The sequence below is a fragment of the Scleropages formosus genome, chromosome 21 (genome assembly GCF_900964775.1).
Source record: "Scleropages formosus chromosome 21, fSclFor1.1, whole genome shotgun sequence".
In the NCBI taxonomy this organism is placed as follows: domain Eukaryota; kingdom Metazoa; phylum Chordata; class Actinopteri; order Osteoglossiformes; family Osteoglossidae; genus Scleropages; species Scleropages formosus.
Genome location: NC_041826.1, coordinates 24,660,713 through 24,673,517, shown reverse-complemented (window position 1 = coordinate 24,673,517; position 12,805 = coordinate 24,660,713). Strand labels below are relative to the sequence as shown.

General features: G+C 50.5%; 1 protein-coding gene across 1 annotated transcript; it reads left to right on the top strand.

Moving 5' to 3' along the window:
- Positions 1 to 489: 489 nt before the first annotated feature.
- ypel1 (yippee-like 1) lies at positions 490 to 11,267 on the top strand. Its single transcript, XM_018728640.1, has 5 exons — positions 490 to 1,173; positions 5,173 to 5,457; positions 10,003 to 10,046; positions 10,689 to 10,797; positions 11,039 to 11,267. Exons 2-5 carry the CDS (start codon positions 5,341 to 5,343, stop codon positions 11,126 to 11,128), a joined length of 360 nt encoding a protein of 119 aa, XP_018584156.1. The 5' UTR covers positions 490 to 1,173; positions 5,173 to 5,340; the 3' UTR covers positions 11,129 to 11,267.
- The last annotated feature ends 1,538 nt before the right edge of the window (positions 11,268 to 12,805 follow it).

Here is a 12,805-nt window from a genome sequence, read left to right as displayed (position 1 = left end):
GAGGACGCCGGAGGCAACGAGTGTTCTCGAACTCTCCATGATCCTTCGTCTTGATCCTTCGTCTTCGTCCTTCTAACTCAGTCTCTGGCGTCGCCTCGAGCGAGTCGTTACGTTATGATAGGCGACGACGGACACAGTCAGTGTGTCGACAGGACTAAATGCTTTCATTGCCTCGTCTCTGTTTCTGCCACTATTCCCTCGAATACCACAGTAAATCAACAGCAGTTACCAACTCGTTCTCCTCGACGGCCAACCCGCGGAAACGCGCCTGTTGTTTTCTTCTACCACGTGCCTGCGTGTTGCGCGCTCACGAGAACCTCGGTTTCTACCTGCCTGTTTCGCGGCGGCGCGCCTCACCAAAACAAGCGAAGGCGCACTCGGCCTTTGTCTGGCTCTCCGAGGCTTTGCCATTGGCTGCGAGTCATAACTGTGCTCGCAGTCAATTGGTTGTCAGTGAGCTCGTCCCGTTCTCATTGGCCGACCGTGCAGCGCCTGCTCGTTTCGTTGCCACCAGTTCGGCCGTAGCGAATTTTCAGGCGGTAACAAAACAAAAGGCGAGGAGTTGAGGCGCGCGGCGGTTCCACGCGGAGTCACGCGAGCGACACAACCGTTTGCGTCCCGCGCTCTGGTCTGGAGCGACTCGCGGAAAAGAGGAGCGCTCGTTGTTTCGTGGCATAGATAGTTTGGATAAGTCGCCGGAGGAGGGGTTCGCGTCGTCTTTTTTCCTTGACGCTCCTTCGCTTGTTGTTGAGCTCGTCACGCACTGGCACCACTTGGTCAGTGTAAAGACAGAGAATAAAAAACAAAGGCGACTTTTCACCCTCGCCTCGTCAGCAGGAGGAGAAGTCAGAAGAGAAGCGCATGGTGGTGGGAGAAGAAGGTGGCGGCGGCGAGCGACGGCTGAAGAGGAGTAGAGAGCCCATAAAGAAAGAGAGAAGTGCAGTGGGAAGGAAGGATTTCCTTGAGGAAAGAGAAGGAATATTTTATGAGCTGCAGTAGGAGGAGGCGGTGAAGAAGCCTGAGCGTCGCGTGCCGAGCAACACGCCGTGGTTGATGAAGTAAAGAAATCGAAATAGACTAGAGCAGCTGGCAGAAGCGCGACAAAGCAAAGGCGCCGAGCCCGAGTGCAGCAGCGGGAAGGAGGGAAAGAGAAAGAAGATCCCTGCGTTCTTCGTAAGTGTCTGTTCGGACAAATCATGGCATTTATTTATTAATGTCCATCTCGGATCGTTAACCGTAACAACAATAACCCTGGCTCGTAGGCGCGCGAGCGAGCGAACGAACGAATGAACGAACGACCCGCGTCCTTCTGACGTCAGCGCCGCTGTTTTGTCGTTCGGACGGTCGTGTACGGCGCGGCAAGGTCACGCCGACGGCGTCTGTCCACTTTCTGTCGTGGCCGCGGAGCTGAGGAGGCGTGGGGGGCGAGGAGAGTCGAAGCACAAACAAACCACACACGACACGCGCGCCCGAGAGCCAGGTGAACGCGCGTGGAGGATGGGCGCTGAGCCGTTCGCTCGCTGTTCGCCTCCCCCAGTCTCCACACGCGCACTGGAAGCGAAAATAAGCCGGGGGGGGAACACGGGCTGTCCGTGCTCCGCGACATGTTTAAAATGCGGTCCGGCGCTGGAATCGCTCCTTAGGCCTTTTTCCCCATAATTGAGTCACCCCATCGGCTGCTTTCATTTACGCACCGCACCGAAATAACGTTATATGTATTCATACTGAAGGTGTTCATACAAGGTGTACTTTTCGCTCCCTTAACGGCGTGTTTATTTGCATATATTTGATAAAATCTTTTGGATCAGTTTGATCTCAGGATACATTCTCGTCATCGACACGATAGATAGTTTAAGCTAAAGTAGTACATCCCCCCCCCATCTGTTAAATTGGTTGCAATGCTGCACAACTGACGTCGGTGCGAATAAGCCCGTGACCCCTCCCCCTTGTTTGCCTCGCACGTTCGCCGCTCTCTATTTATTTACACATCCGGGACTGTTGTAAGTGGCCCTTTCGCCCCGCCCTTACCGCTTCTCCAGTGGTCACGCTACGTGTCAGTCAGACTGAGGCTCCGCCTCAGTGTGACGTAATGACGAGAAAGCCAGGCAGCTGTGTCGCGGACGCAAAGACAACAACAAAGACAGGAAACGTGAGGCTCCGCGGAGCGTCGAACCTGAGAGGGTCCCGCGCTGCACAGCATCGCCACAAAAACACGTTGGCGACAGCGACGCACATCACTGTGTATGAATCGGGAGGCTTGAGAAGAGCCTGGCTCAGGTGGTGAGTCTTGTGTCTTAAGCCCCCTCTCTCTTGCTCCGCTGCTGCTGTTTGTTTGTTTGTTGTTTTTGTTGTCCTCCTGGCTGCTGCTCTGTGGTCGGAACGCGTCACCTGGCCTGCTGCTTGTGCTCTGGTCCACGTCAGTAAGGCCACACCAGCTCTTGCAGCTCCTGTCTCGCAGTCCCCCGGCGGTTCCGTGTAGAAACACGTCTCTAGTCGGGCGAAGAAATGGGACACAATAAATAAGGAACCAAGGGCTCTGGAGCTGGGCCTTCTCCCTACATGCGTGTGCGTTGCTGCGTGTCAACACACACACACACACGGCTGCCCTCCCCTCTGCTGCTGGTCCCCTTTCCTTGGTGGCTGCAGAGGGAACGCGGTGAACTCTGGCAAGCAGCATTTCGGTGTGTTAACATGAGCGGCAGTGCTGCAGGTGTTGAAAGTATTCCCGCAGCTATACAACACGCTTCTCTGCCGTCAGCATGGCTTGGGTCCCTCGTTCGGATGCATTCGGGTGGGCCCGCAGGTGGTGGCGGTCTCCTGGCTCCCCCAGCGATAAGGACTGACAAACATCGGCATTGAGCCCCACTTCGAACTCTGCTGGGCGTAACTGTATTGGTCACACTTGGCTGACAAGGTTGGCAGAATTTGGGCACAAAAGATTTCACAGGTGAAGAAGTTCTCCTCAAGCTGCACCCTCATGATGTGCACCCTGCGTCAGATTTGTGTTGCTGAGCTTTGTCTTTTGGTTGCCCTCAAACCTCAAAGCAAACATAACCTCATAAAGCCATGAAAGAATCAGCTGTTGCTGTGTTTCCATGAAACTGAAACAGTAGACAAAACGAGAGTACTTTGAGGTGAAGTGCAGCTCTTATACCACACAGTGTTGGTGAAATGGCAGAGGTGGTGATGAGCTCGAGGTGCAGGAGTGTTTCCGCCTGTCTGTTTCTTCAGTTTGTGCAGTCGCTGTGATCTCGTGATTCCTGCAGACGGCGCTTCCTCGTTGGGGGTTAAGGGTGGGAAAGCGTGCTGTTTTTGGCTGGCAGTATTGCCGTTAACCGCTTTTAACTCTGAGTGTGGAGGAGGGTTGCATGGTTTGGAGTCAGGCGTGCTCCTCACTTACTCTGCACTGCCATTTTACATGGTGTGTGTGTGTGTGTGTGTGTGTGTGTGTGTGTGTGTGTGTGTGTGTGTGGGCGCGCACATGCAGAGGACAGTAAGTGCTGGCAGATGTGGCTTTCCTAGGGTGGGTAGTGAAGGCTGTCTGGCTGGTTTGCCCCCACTGCCTTTCTTGCGCACAGCTCTGCCAGACGCTGCCTCTGGCCCCACTTCCTGTTGGCTTTGCGGAAGCAAAGCACCTTCTTTGTTTGCACAGTGTAGCTGGTGCTGCTTTGCCTGCAATCGTGTGTGTATTCCCCACCCCCCAGACTGCAGAGCCACAAAAGTTAGAGGAACTAAATGTGTTAAAATTGGGGGGGGTTTTTTTTCCTTTTTTTTTTCTCCCCTCTGTTATCTCCAACACTCCTGGGTTAGTTCTCATCATGAGAATTACAACTTTAATTTTTTTTTTTTTTTTTTTTTTTTTTAATAAAAAAAACTTAGATCAGGGAGCATGGCAGTTAAGGTCAAACATGTTTTCAGATTGCTTCCACTTCCAGAGGGAAGGGACCCTGCTGTTGTACTGCTGACCGTGTTTTTTCACGTCAAAGAAGTAAACAAGATTATTGGTGATTTGAAGGTTAGCATGTGGAAGGAGTTAAACAATAAGGAAGTGGAATTCTTTTAAGGAAGCTAGAGAGAAATGCAGTTGTGTAATGGGGTAACCAGTGAGAGGTGAACTGTGGTTTGCACCTTTTTATAAGAGCTTCTGCTGTTTAAACAGGCTACTATGCTGTGGTGAAGGCAGTGCCATGTGGAACAACTGAAGCTGTTTTTGTTTAGATTTTTTTTTCTTTTTGGGCTGAAGTGAAGAGTAAACCTGTTGAGGCTGGACCTTGTACTCCCTTCGGGAAAAGACGGCCATGCGTCGCGGCAGCAAGCGCCAACAGGTCCTTGTCAGAAGCTGATACTTCTCTCCAGAGCAATTTAGTGTTAAGCTACTTAACACTGCTTTACCATTTATACTCCTGTTGATGTAATTCACTCTTTGTATTTAATAAATGTAAATGTATACAGCAGGGTAGTTTTTACTCAGTTCAGGGTAAATACCGTGAGCATTGGTACTGCAGCAGTAGAAGGGATGTAAACCAGTGACCCCCTACCACTATGCCAGCTACCTGCCCTATTTAATGTCAGCAGTGGAGGTGGCTAAGGACAAGGCCCTGTACCTTGAAGGTTTTGGGTTCAAGTTCTGTGTTGAAGGAGCTCTGTTTTGGAAACCTTTGATGAGGATTTTGGGTAAAATTGAGGTCACATAAAGCCTCAATGTACAACATGATTGACTGCTCTCGTGTAGCACTCATCCCTGAAGACAGAGTAGAGGGCCTTCGCAAGGCTGCACATATATGATGCACCTCGGTACATGTTTGAGAATAAGAATTGAGGACACGGTCGCATGGACGAATACTTCTTGAATGTAAGAAAGTCATCGACAGTGTACTTGACACTGAAGTAATGATTGCAAGTCTTGTGCAAATTGATGTGGAGGTGGTAGTCCTGCTTCCTGCTGTTATACCCTTGAGTAAGGTACTTCACCATGGAATTACTCCAGAAAAAATGTGCTGCTGTAGAAGTGGGTGAAATTTGTCACTTGAGAGAAAAGCATCAGGAAAACAAGTAAATGTAAATGTGTGTGTTTTTGGCATGGTGTGTGTTTTTCAACAAGTGCCAGTGATATGCAGTGGTGTTGCGGACCTTCTGACCCATCTTCCCCTCTGTGTTTTCTGTGTCTCCCAGGTGTCCATTTCTCACGTGGTGTCTGTGTGGAGCGTGCCACACACCCACTCCAGAACAACAACGGCTTTTGCTTGCATCTTCCAGTGTTTCTTCTGTCAGCAAGTCCAACAGAGTTGCAGCTCGCCCAGCGCCAGCCCGGAGCCCAGCGAGGAGCAGGCCGACAGGGAGATGGTGAAGATGACCAAGTCCAAGACCTTCCAGGCCTACCTGCCCAACTGTCACCGAACCTACAGCTGCATCCACTGCAGAGCCCACCTGGCGAACCATGACGAGCTCATCTCCAAGGTGAGCCCGGCCGCAGGCGTTGCGCTTTGTGCCTCTGCTGGTTTTTTTCCTTTCTTGTGTTCTCATCTCGGAGGTGAACCGGTTTCTCTATAGACAGAACGCATAACTGTAAGCTAACCTATGAGGAGTCCTAGTTTGAAAACTAAGAAGTCCTTTGAAAGATCAGAAGTGTGAACAGTCACATAGGTTTCTACAAGCCATGGTTCTTGTTTTGCTCAAGTGTCGCTATTGGTTGTGCAACTCCAGCCCAGATGGCTGTACGAAGGACTCTTTCTTTGTCGAACACGGGGGGTCGGAGGCAGCGCTTTGGCAGTGTGTCCAGGGGCGCGCTCCTGGGATTTTACAGGTCAAAGTCCTGAATGTGAGCAGTTTCTGGTCTCAGCCCTTCACTCTGTTGACCAGCAGTGTTGTACAGCACTTTCAACTCAGGGGGGGTGGGGTGGGTGGGAGTGAAATGGGATGCAATGGAAGGCAGGTATCCATGTGCCCTCAGTTGGACCTATATATCCCTCACAGAACCTTACTACAGAACCTTACTGCAGCACCAGTTGAAATTGTTTCACCTGGACAGACCCGTGTCAAACCGGCTACCTGCACGAGGGTGCGTGTGTGTCTCACTGCAGTGGGGTAACACACAGCATGTGTGTCATGCTCTCGAGACAGGTAATGAGCTTACAGTAATGCCTAAAGGTGATCAGCGGCAGTCTGTCAGCGCAGACGGCACACCTGTCAGTCAGTCAGTGAGTTTATTACTCAGTCTGTCTGAGTGGACCAAGTTTCCCCGAGTCTCATCTTGTGAAGAATGTGTCCAGTGTAATGTTGTACTGCACATTTTAAATACTGCAGTAATTGATAGAATTTTATGCACACAGATGTTGCATTTTGTCTATATTATCCAATTTTCAGAGATTGGTCTGCTGCTCTGTTGCCCCAAGGGTGCCTATAGGTGGTGTAATTCCTTGACAAGGTGTCCCTGCTTCTGCCAGGTGAGAGGTTCCTGTTGTGTGACACAAGGCATGGTGCCAGATTCCTTTTTTGGGTGGGCTCCATGGAATGTGGGCTGTGTGCGAGTAGGAAATGCATCAGTGGTGCAGAGTTGCAGACGAACGGCGTTTTCCTGTCCCTGTGCTGCGGGCCGAGAAATCCCCGTTGGCATGTTGCCTTTCCTTTGTTTGGGCTGCGGGTCCGACTGGCAAGACACATTCGCTCTCAGACCTTCTCCCCCCCTTTGGAATGGCTGCAGGGCACTTGGCTGTCTCTTAATGCTTAACGCAAAGGTGATTAGGGAGCAGGAATGTGGCACAGCTGGTTTACTTACTGCCCTTGGTTGCACGGGGTGGGTGTGAAATATTTTAAGCGGGCTTGCATCTCTGGTGGACTTCAGAATTTCTAGTTATTCTGTCTCAAATTATGGCTACTGGTAAAGGCAGTTCTCTAAAGCCCAAGGAGACAGGAGGCGAGTTGACGGCAGCATCGCATGGGAATGTTCCACAGTGAACCGTGCAGAGCTCGACGTGTCTCAGGCCCGTGGTGCTGTTCTTTTTTTGGCTGCCCGCCCTCGAACATGGATTGTGCATGAATAATAGACACTTTTAAGAGCCCTTGGAGATGGTGCTGCTTTTATTTCCACATTCATAAGACGTCTGGAAGTCCACCAGAAGCGGCCTGACTTGCCACATCTCCTTTAACCGGAAGTGATTGAGCTTAATGTCACGTGAATGGAGACTGATGGTAGCTATAATGGATTTTCTAGAATATTCTAGAATGCGTGCTGTGCCCAGCACAATGACTGTGAGTAGTACTTGCCGCACTATGGACTTGACGATGCTTTAGATCTCAACATCTAAATCTGTGACTTTGAGCCTCCCTAGGTTTACAGGAGTTGATTTTTACAGCAGTTTTCCAGAAGGAACCGGTCCATTGTAAGAGTTGTTCGTCCTTTTGTATCTGCTGTTCCTGTCTGCGTAGCTGCGAGGATACACTGAAATGGGCGCAGGCATTAGGGAACGCAGGGCTCGGTGCTCCAGTGGTGTAAGGGCCTTCGGCACGAAGCGCCCCGTGCCGTAGCCAGGGAACCACCTTCGGCATCGGCTCGCGCTATTTATAGCCGTGCCCAGGAAGCGACACTTTTGGGAGCGCCCCCTCGCCAGGCACAGCCTTGGCTGTAAACTTATTATGTCGCTGGGAACATAAACACCATGAGTCCAGGCTTTTCCACAGAGCTCTGCCAACTGTCTTCCTGTCTCTTGTCTGTCTGGGTGTGAACAGGGGAACACAGTAAATGTGGACAGCAGGTAGTGTGGAGGTTGAGGACACAGATGCTTCATCTGAAGGCAACCAGTCCAGGTCCTGCTCTGCTGTGGTACTCAGGCCTGTGTTTCACTGTGGGGCGATGAGCGTTTCTGTGCTGAATGAGTCAGCGATGTAGTTTAGGAAAATGATCTCTAGAATGTGAACACCTCTACTCTGTTTATGCTCTTATTTGAACCCATACGGGTTACTTCTTCACTGAACTCTACCAGACATTCCAGTTGAACTTGGTTCCAGCTGTTCCACATGTCTTAAAGGTGTACAGCTGCGAAGGGGTTGTTCTTGGTTTGCAACCCCAATGAAAGTCAAAAACCCTTTATATGAACCATAAGGATACAATATACCCAAGTGCTGTGTTTTATAATGGGCATTGTTATACTTTTCCTGCAAATTTTATGCACTTTTCATGCTGAATTAATACTAATATATAATAAATAATGGCGTTGTCATACATTTTCACTTTCATTTAAAAATCGATTGTCTAGAGCTTTTCAGCACCACCAGAATTCAGTTTTCCCCTTTGTTATGCATTTTAAATAAGTAATTTGAAGGGAATCACAGTTGCTCACGGACATAGTGACGAAGCCAGTAAGAAAAGCGGGGCGTTGCAGCAGCACAGCCGGACAGAATTATCGTACACACAGACCAGTGTGCGTTACTCGTTTCGGAGCGCGGTCACAACGCGAACGGACACCTCTGCTGGAATAGAGTTCCCCAGTGACACCTTTCCATGACGTTGAGATCCATCACCGTTACCCGCAAGACCCCTTGGTTCTGTCTCACTGACTTTGGGAAGAAGGACAGAACTCATCCAGACCATCAGAGCTTCTTTTAGCGAATGGGGTCATCAAACTTGACACATTTCTTGTCGGACCCCGGTCCAAAGGTCAGCACACTGGGGGCCCGTATGAGGAATAGCAGGCCCCAGCCACTGGGTTTCCCATGGTTCTCGGTTTTAGGAAGAGTAACACATACTTGGGGGAGAGCCTAGACTTACTGCCCAAGTGACCTGACAGGTGTCTTGTGGGAGTTCAGCTTGTGTCTCAAGTGCTAAAAAAAAGGAGCTTAAAGAGGATATACATGTGTATGGTGAGCCAGCGAGCACTTTTATTCCTTTGGTTAAAATGAGGATCACCTCCTCTGTCCCTCAGCTGTTCCATATTGGTTACTAATGTCACTCCAGGTTGAGTGAGTCCACCATTGTGATGTGGTCACATGTGTTCAGAGAGCAGGTTTTTGGCCCAGCTGTTCAGCTGGAGTTTGCAGGGGAAGAACATGTAGTTCACCTTTGGTGTTTGTGTCACAGTGCTGGGGGCCACTGATTTTGGGTCATACCACATGAAAAGCCTTGGAAAAAGTGTGTGTGCGCGCGCTCGCTCTCATGCATGCGTGTGATGATGCGAGCTGCGAATTTCACATAATACTCTGCAGGTCAAGGGTTCCTCCGTCACTGGGCCCTGCAAGCGTGAGCCTCACAGGAGGTGCATTTTGATGCGTTTGGTGTTTGCAGAGAATGGACGGGGTGTGATGCTGAGTGCAGAAGGACTTCTACACATACTTGTAAGTGTAGGATTTTATCAACAAAGCAGACGCTGAAAATGTGTGGGAAAAGGTTGCATATGGAATATGATTCAGCTGCTGACGCTTAATGGGATGCCAGTGTAGCCTTTCTACCATGAGTCTTTTCTTGATTATATTTTCCCCTCTCAATTATACTTGCGAATGAGCGCTGTGTGCACTTGTGCAATGTCTAATCTTTAGCTGAGATTAACAAACTGCGGTGTGTGTCCTAGTGTTAAAAAAAAAAAAAAAATCCTGTTTTGACAGCGTCCTACCTTGTACATAAAGCAGAATGATCATTTTGTACTGGCTGTTACCGAGCACAGAATGGGCCTTTTCCCTTCATGTTTACTGAGGAGGTAAGGGCCTCTGTGCACTGCGGGGCCACAAAGAGTGTTTCACACTTAAGTGTGTGTGTGTGTGTGTGTGTGTGTGTGTAATGCAGATGGTGGACAGTAGCCAAAGGAATCAGTCAAAACAGAATATTTCCAACACAACAGGCACCAGGTCCCCCACTCAGCCTGAGTACAGACTTGTGACATGCAGGCAGAAGGCCCCGGGGCCCCATCTTGCGTTCGTAGGCTGCTCTGAACGCCTCTCGTGCCCCTGGGCGCCTTTGTCCTCGTGTCGCTTCCCCGTCATTTGACTTGCATGTTGTCTGTCTTCTCCCCGCAGTCGTTCCAAGGCAGCCAGGGCCGAGCCTACCTCTTTAACTCTGTGTAAGTACAGCCTTCTCTCTCCTACCTCGTGTTTAGCGTCACACGTTAGCCCGTTTGCCTGTAGCCACCCCCCATCGTCTCACTGTACACAATCTCACACATGGAGGCATGATTTCCTTCAGCCAAATACAGCCTTTTTAGTGCTTTGGAGGAGGACACAACCAGAGTGAGCTGTCAGCTACTGGTTGTGCATTTCAGATGTAATCCGTGACATTTATTGACGTAGCTCTCGTGGACAGAGTAACGTCACTTAGACGCACGTGTAGGTGGTACACGGGGAACGGTGCATTTCTCACGCGAGTGTGTTAGATGGAGCCCGAGGACGAGGGATGGTGCAGTCTTTGTACGTGTTCCTCTCCATGTCGTGGTGCCCTGGGAGCTGTGATGAGCAGACTGACTCTCACTAATTCTCCTCAGGGGCAGCAGTCAAAAAGCACTGGCACAAAGATTTTTAGGTGTGTGAACATACAGAAGTCCCTGGTCTACATGAAACCGCATGTAGATGGAATAGCAAACGGTTTAAAGGAACACACAATGGAAAGGAATACCTGTGTAGTTCCGCCCTTCCTGGGGACAGCCCTGGGCACCCTGATCCACCAAACACACTCACAGTGAGCCTTGTGCTGCTGTCTCAACTCGCAGGGTGAACGTGGGCTGTGGGCCAGCCGAGGAGCGGGTGCTGCTCACGGGTCTGCACGCCGTGGCCGACATCTACTGTGAAAACTGCAAAACCACTCTGGGCTGGAAATACGTAAGTGTGTCTTGCTGCACCGTGGGGAGAGGTTGGGTCCACTTTGCAGGCAGCTCCTGTGAGCACCGTCGTCTTCGTGTAATTAAGACGGAGGCTCCATGGGAGCGCAGCGGCTCTCTCGACTCGTGTTCACAGAGCCGAATTGTGGAGAAGATCTGACCAGGAAACTTGTGAGCCGGGGTTGGGTGGGGGTATGTGGTGCGCCGCTCTGCGCTGTCTCATGCTCCTCTGGTCCTTGCAGGAACATGCTTTCGAGAGCAGTCAGAAGTACAAGGAGGGCAAGTTCATCATTGAACTGGCGCACATGATCAAGGACAATGGATGGGAGTAGGGCAGCCCCGTGACCCCAGCTTTTCAGTGACCTTTCACCCCTGGCCCAGGACTCCGTGGAGCCGCTGCTCTGTGGGGGTGGGGGGCGTTCTACTCATTGTGAATATTAACAAAGGAAGATTAAGAAAAAAAAAAAAAAACATCAAGACAACAAACCATTGTGAACATGCGGAGAAACTTTTGTCATGTTTCCTCTTAGGCTCTGGCAGGCCCTCATCCCCTCGTTCCCTGTTAGAGGTGTGCTGTAACCTATTACATGTGAACCACTGTTTAAGAGGAAATAATTATTACTTGGAGGAAACTCCCTCCCCCCCCTTTCTTTTTTTGTTTTTTTTAATGAGCGAGTGGCTTTACGGTTTTGGGTAGGAGTGTCTCGCACTCTGCTGCGCCCGTCAACAGGCTGCTGGTACTGGTTAGCGATTTCCTCCCAACTCCTGTGCGTCCCTCAGCCTCTTACTGTGCATGCTTCACTTGCAGTGTAAAAATGGGGTTCCTGTGGGTGGGTGGGTTGGGTTGGGTTGGGGGCTTGTTATGTAGCAGACTCCCCCCCCCCCCCCCCCCCCCCCTTTCCCAGTGGTGTAGCATTTTTTTTAATTCCATGTATGCCCCACTCCCCTGTGTATCATCCTTTTTTCCGTGTACCTTCTCTGTTGCCGTTCTTCTGATGACACTGTGCGGTCCGTGGGTCACCTGGTACTACACCTAGCAGCACGTGCGCTGGCCACAAACATGTGCAGCCCCTCAACTGTTTCCAGTGGCATTATGGCTGGTCCCATGTGGCAGTGGTAATGGAGCTCAGTGCGCCAGGCAGTGCTGACCATGGCTAACAGGGCGTAACATATTTCGATGTCGTCGCCCCCCCCTCCCCGTGCTTGAGAAGTCATAGACTAAAGACAAAGCAGTTATAATCATGTATATATACATAGAAATGTATGTACTCACTCGCAACGTGTGCGCGCACATGGCGTGTGTGTATATTTGCGTGTTACACGAAGCATACTTGAATGCAGTCACTTTGTTTGCACTCTGCCGAGGCCTTGGGTTCATGAGCGTTTAGAGGCAAAAGTCCGTCTTCTCTGTCTGTCCGTCTTTGTCCTTCATGGCCTTTCTGGATGACATTTGAAAGATTGTAGTAGAAACAACAGTGAAAAGACATATGGGGCTCAGTGGTTGCTGGAATAATCATCCCCCCCGTGTCGTGTTGGGCTCAGCTCTCGACACTTGTGCTCAGTCTCACCTGTGATCTGACGGCAAACTGGTGCAAGTTTGATTTCTCGCCTCTCGGAGACACTATTAGTACCTTTCTGGGCTTCTAGCTGTTAGGAAAAGCGACATTGGACACACTTTGCTGCTATTAGGAATCGCAATCCCGAGCTTCGTCTTTATTCTCTTGCACTTTACCGCTGTTTCGAGAGTGTTCTGAATGGTTGCTATTTTCGTAGCCGTCTGCCATGGCTTTGCCTCTAAGCAGCATGAATCTCGTGCCTCTTGAAAAGAGCCCCTCCCCCCTTTGTTGTGCAGTGCATAACTCGTGTCCCCAACGCTTTGACCAGGCTTCTGGGCACGTTTCCTCACAACCCTTGTTTTCTCCACTGAAAGCCGCGATCCAGTCCAGGCAGAGCGACGGGAACGAGTCGGGCCGCGTCTTTCGTACTTCTCAACGTTCGCAAGAATCGGC

Bases quoted from the DNA above. Each gene is read 5' to 3' on its own strand.
- ypel1 (XM_018728640.1), top strand. From the start codon at position 5,341: ATGGTGAAGATGACCAAGTCCAAGACCTTCCAGGCCTACCTGCCCAAC. The intron at 5,458-10,002 runs GTGAGCCCGGCC...TTCTCCCCGCAG, and splicing joins ATGACGAGCTCATCTCCAAG to TCGTTCCAAGGCAGCCAGGG. The intron at 10,798-11,038 runs GTAAGTGTGTCT...TGGTCCTTGCAG, and splicing joins CCACTCTGGGCTGGAAATAC to GAACATGCTTTCGAGAGCAG.